The sequence below is a fragment of the Bombina bombina genome, chromosome 3, assembly GCF_027579735.1.
Source record: "Bombina bombina isolate aBomBom1 chromosome 3, aBomBom1.pri, whole genome shotgun sequence".
Taxonomy (NCBI): Eukaryota; Metazoa; Chordata; class Amphibia; order Anura; family Bombinatoridae; genus Bombina; species Bombina bombina.
The window spans coordinates 408,670,455-408,676,547 of NC_069501.1; the positions used below are offsets into that span (position 1 = coordinate 408,670,455).

Sequence of the window (6,093 nt, forward strand, 5' to 3'; positions counted from 1 at the left end):
CTATTCTTGAAATTGTGGGTTTGGTGATGATGATGCGGAGAATAAGTTTGATATTGATTCTACGCATTTACTTAAATTTTCAAAACCAGCTCTAAATATCTCATTTCTTTCCCTTTCAATTTCTATTTTTTGCTCCTCTATTCTTATCCTATCCTTTAAAAAATTTCCAAACATCTCAATTACTTTGTTTTGTTCATCCCTAAAATTGCGTGCTATTCCCACCATCTCCTGTAATGCGTCTGTCTCAGGGGCAGCTTCAATTGGATTATTAGCTATATTAGCAGCATTTTCAATTTCAGGTATTGGTGTAGACATTGTAGACTCTGGTTGTTGATGGGACCTTGATTGGGCAGATGTATTTGTCCCTGACAAGGACTCTTCAATTATAGTCATTTGTGAATCTTCTTCTAAAGGGTCTACAGTCCTTAGTATTATTTCCCCACTACTAATATCATCTTGTGTGTTTTCTTCTTCGTTACCTACAAATAAATATAGAAAATAAATATATAGATAAAACATCGAATATATGTATGTAATTTATGTTTTACATATAAATTTGACAATAAAAACATTCTAAAATATTTAAAATTAAAAATATATATATATATATTCATTTTTATTAAAAGATAGCCAATACAGATCTTACTCAATTTTATTTGGAAAAAAAAAATAATTTTGATTTTCAAATCAATTTCTAAAAATGTAAGATTTGTATTTGATTATCATTTTTTCAAAAAGAAAATTAGTACATCAATAACGATTGTGAATGTTCTCTGCCATTTCAGGAAAATCAATTACTGAAAATAAGATATTTGATATGCAGATTGATTTACCATGGAACATATCTTTTTTCACATTACAAAACATGATACTACATTAAAGTTAAATAAGGACAAAAATATCTTTAAATTTTGCCAACAATAGAATAAATGTACATAAAGCTATATAATTACCTTCTTCTATACCTCCGGATATAATTTGATTGAAGATATTCATGACTTCTGAAAATAAAAAATAACATTTATTTTTTAGGGTTCTTTTAATTTGTTAACAAGAAAAAAAATACAACAATACAATTTAAAAAAAAAAATACCTCTCGAATTTCTGGCATTGTCAACGGGTGTACTGCAGGGAATATCAGGCAATGTATCCGCTGATCCTAAACTATGTGTTGTTATCGAAGATGACGAAAGGGTTCTTTGACAAACATTTTCTGTAGGCCTCATTTGGCTTGTAGAAGCTAATTCCTCAATTGACTCTGTAGCTTGTAGAGAAGACTGGCTAGAAGGTTGTGCTATAATAGTTAAAAAGAATACATATATGTGTTAGAGGGACATTTTACTCAAAAATAATATTTCATGTTTCAGATTGAGAATATAATTTCTGAAAACTTATTTTTTGTTAAATTTTTTATTAATTCTCTTGTGATTCTTATTTTAAAGATAAACCTAGGAGGTTCATAGACTAATTTATAAGGCCTTATTTTCTGTTTTTTAACAATATAGGTTGTTAGCTCATGAGTGTCAAAAGTTATAGACAATTATCTTGGTATATTGATTCGAAAAGGAAAATTGTAATTTTAGAAACAGGACCATTTTTGTTGAAAAAGTAAAATTGTATTTGCTGATTGGACAGAAACAATTAACAATTGCTGTCCATGGTCTGAAAAAAAAATGGTCTGTCGGCTTAGCTTAGAGACCTTCATTTTAAAATCAAGATAGCAAGAGAATGAAGAAAAATGTATAATGTTTGTAAATTATACTTGTTTACAATTACATAGTATATGAATCAGAAAATAAATTTTTAGGGTTGAGTGTCTATTTATTTTCATCATAATATTTATGGCCTTTTTGGAACTTAAAAAAGCCTGCAACGTATGAAAGATGTATACTTGTGAATCCATACTCCATGATTTGAAGTGCACATGAATATAAGTAAATGTAATTTATCCTAATCTTACTTTAAAATAAGTAAGAAATTATAAACTAACAAGGTCAATAATTCAGTATCACATATCACTGTTGTGCGTCTATAGATACGCTGTTTGAACATGTAATTTGTATACAAACCTGGAAAATCATCGGAATCACAAGGCACATCAAGACCATCTACTATTTCGTTCCCCAATCGAGACAATACACGTCGTTCATAGTTGAGAAGATCGGAATCCATTGCTGGGCCACCGCCGGTAGCCCTAGCTGCTTTTTTTTCTTTGGCATATTTTGACTTTGTGATTCTTTTAATGTCAGAGAAACGCTTTTTGCAACTATCAACATTTTTGGGAAAACGTGATACTGCTGAAACAGCGCGACTAATCTCTTCCCACAAAAACTTTTTTCTGCTATGTGTGGTAACACGCTGCTTATGGCCGAGAAGAACATCATAATGCTCTAATACACTCTCTACTAGAACTTCATTTTGTTCTAAAGTAAATTGGACATTACGTCCACTTTTGGTTCTTCCAGCTTCAATCGCTGCCATCTTGTCGCAATAAAGATTAATCTGACTAATAAAGTAATAGGCGTATGCTAACATTCGCGCCGTAATGACGTCTTAGATTCATTTTAATATCACATGTAAGTAACGTCCACTAAGTTGTTCGCTTTATCATATTGAATGCTTCATAAATTAGAACAATTAGGGAGTGATATTTATCATAGATACGATGATATTCGCTTCAAATATGACGCGAATAATTACGGATTGAAATTTGATAAATAAGTACTAGTCAAGTTAATACGGAGTGTGCGAATGATGGCGTTATAATTGCCGATCGTAATTGCGTGATAATTCACATAGTAATAAATTTCGCCCTAAGACTTCACCAAAAGACCAGAGCATTTTTAGCATTTTTGCCATCACTAAATTTAAACAGAAATAGAACCTTGTTTTTTTATTTACTTATCAAAACTATATACTGTATATATATTTTTAGGAGACAACCCAAAGTATTGGCCTAGGCCCATTTTGGTATATTTAATGCCACCATTTCACCATCAAATGCGATCAAATAAAAAAAAAACTTTAACTTTTCTTTTTCACAAACTTTAGGTTTCTCACTGAAATTATTTACAAACAGCTTGTGCAATCATGGCACAAATGGTTGTAAAAGCTTTTTTAGGAACCCCTTTGTTCAGAAAGAGAAATTATGTGTATTGTGCAACTTTTTTGTTTTGAGAAACAGTTAACCAGAGCTTTGAGGATGCGGTAATCATTCTAGTGTAAATCACGATTGCACTCACTTGTTCGCATTAAAGGACCAGTCAACACAGTAGATTTGCATAATCAACAAATGCAAGATAACAAGACAATGCAATAGCACTTAGTCTGAACTTCAAATGAGTAGTAGATTTTTTTTTCTGACAATTTTAAAAGTTATGTCTTTTCCACTCCCCCTGTACCATGTGACAGCCATCAGCCATTCACAAATGCATACACGTGCCATGTGACAGCCATCAGCCATTCACAAATGCATACACACTTATTCTTGCACATGCTCAGTAGGAGCTGGTGACTCAAAAAGTTTAAATATAAAAAGACTGTGCACATTTTGTTAATGGAAGTAAATTGGAAAGTTGTTTAAAATGGCATGCTCTATCTGAATAAAGAAAGTTTAATTTTGATTGAGTGTCCCTTTAACTTTCAACTTGTAATAAAAACACTAAACCCGACGTGCACAAACAGCCATGATAAACCTCTTTCTGCTCATGCGTAACTTTTAGCTCGCTACTCGTAATCAGGCACATAATTGGAGAAAGTACTTTCTTTTTACCCAACTAAAAACTGTTATATCATTGCAGTACTGAAAGCTGTCTAGTAATCTATAATGTAAGGACACAGACTCATGGGGTATTCCAGGTAATTGTAATTTAAGTGTGAATAAGACATTAAGTATAAAAATCCTCAGTTTGAGAAATGAAAGCTCTTCTGTGCCAGCAAATTGTAATGCAAGTATTGATACATTCATTCTTTTAGTACAAAGGGATGTCTTGCCATTACAACTGAGTCATAATCAACAAAAGGCTCATTATTGTATTAAGACTAGTTTCTATAAATGAGATCAGTGTGCATTATGTTCTACCCAAGGTGATAGAAATATAGTCTTGAAACAAGCTCATAAAGAAAGGACTACAGTGGTAACTGAATAAAATATTACATTGAAGAGATACTTATTCAACTAGATGGTAGGGAAGTATATGCACCTACTTGTGCAATGGCATGTAAAAGCTTCTTTAAGAACCCCTTTGTTCAGAAATATCAGACATATATGGCTTTGCCATTGCTTTTTGGTAATAAGAAGGCCACTAATTGCAGCTGCGCACCACACTTTTATAATTCCTAGAAGTGAAGGGGTTAATTAAGTAGCTTGTTAGGTTAATTTTAGCTTTAGTGTAGAGGTTAGATTCCCACCTGACACTTACCACCCCTAGGTCTCTTCCTGATCCCTCTCAAACAGCTCTCTTCTCTCCCCCACCCCCCACTGGTCACCCCATCTTAAGTACTGGCAGACAGTCTGCCAGTATAAAAAGTTAAGGCATTTTTTTAAATAAATTTTTTATATATATATATATATATATATATATATATATATATATATATATTCTGAAGTGTAGGACCCCCCTTACCCCCAACCTCCCTGATCCCCCAAAACAGCTCTCTAAACCTCCCCCTCTAACTATTAGCCACCTTTTTAGGTACTGGCAGCTGTCTATCCTTTTTTTTTTAAATAATAATATTATAAAGACTTTTTTCTGTAGTGTAGCTGCCTCCCCTCATTACTCTACCCCCCTCCCCATCCCAGATCGATTGCCCACCCTCTAATCCCTTCTCCACTATAAAATCCTCCTCTCCCTCCCCCCACTTCCCTCCTTTCCCCTCCCTGCCACTCTAAGCATTTTTTCTGTAGTGTAGCAGTCCCACCCACTCCCGGCCCCCACCCGCCTCCCTCCTAACCCACCAACAATCGGCACCCCCGCTGCCCCATGCAAGTCTATTTCTGCACTGCCCCACTGGTGGGGCATGCAGAAATAGCACAATCTTGCTACTTTTAGCGAGATTGCGTCAGAGAGAGGTCCACAACAGCAGCCGCTTAAGGGCTTAACAACCAGCGTCGTACAGGGTACAGTGCTGGTCCTTAAGAGGTTAATATTAATGGATGAAGTGCCAAATTGTTGAAAACTAAAAAATTAACATCACTTCAGGTCACCTAAAGTTGCTTCCTATCATGGCCCGCATTTTATATGTTTAACCTTTTTAGCACTTTTGGTATTGCTGCATTTAAACTGAAATATTGCCTCTTTTTTGTTTATATGTATATATATATGAAAACTATATATTTTTTATCAGACAACCCAATTGATCTAGGCCCATTTTCATATATTTAATGCCATCGTTTTACTACTAAATGCGATCATATTAAAAAATTGGTAACTATTTCACAAACTTTCACCTAGATTACGAGTCTTGCGTTAGCCTTAAAAAGCAGCGTTGAGGGGTCCCAAAGCTGCTTTTTAACGCCCGCTGGTATTACGAGTCAGGCAGGAAAGGGTCTACCGCTCACTTTTTTTCCACAATTTTAGCTTACCGCAAATCCCCTTACGTCAATCTTTTTAATGGGATTTGAGCAGTAGACCCTATCCTGTCCAGACTCCTACCGCATATAAAAGTCAGTAGTTAAGAGTTTTATGGGCTAACGCCTTAACATAAAGCTCTTAACTAAAGTGCTACAAAGTACACTAACACCCATAAACTACCTATTAACCCCTAAACCGAGCCCCCCCCCACATAGCAAACACTATAATAAAATTATTTAACCCCTAATCTGCCGACCGGACATCGCCGCCACTTTAATAAATGTATTAACCCCTAAACCGCCGCACTCCCGCCTCTCAAACACTAGTTAAATTTTATTAACCCCTAATCTGCCGTCCCTAACATTACCGACACCTACCTACATTTATTAACCCCTAATCTGCTGCCCCCAACGTCGCCGCTACTATATTAAATTTATTAACCCCTAAATCTAACCTTAATCCCCCGTAACTTAAATATAATTTAAATAAAACTAAATAAAATTACTAATATTAAATAAAT

At 34.5% G+C, this 6,093-nt stretch overlaps 1 protein-coding gene across 1 annotated transcript; it reads right to left on the minus strand.

Annotated features, from left to right (window-relative positions):
• Positions 1–1,304, minus strand: LOC128652368 (uncharacterized). Its single transcript, XM_053705307.1, has 3 exons — positions 1,094–1,304; positions 954–1,001; positions 1–479 (listed from the first exon to the last, which is right to left on the minus strand). The coding sequence occupies exons 1-3, from the start codon at positions 1,224–1,226 to the stop codon at positions 1–3; spliced, it is 660 nt and encodes a 219-aa protein (XP_053561282.1). The 5' UTR covers positions 1,227–1,304.
• Between the last annotated feature and the right edge of the window lie 4,789 nt (positions 1,305–6,093).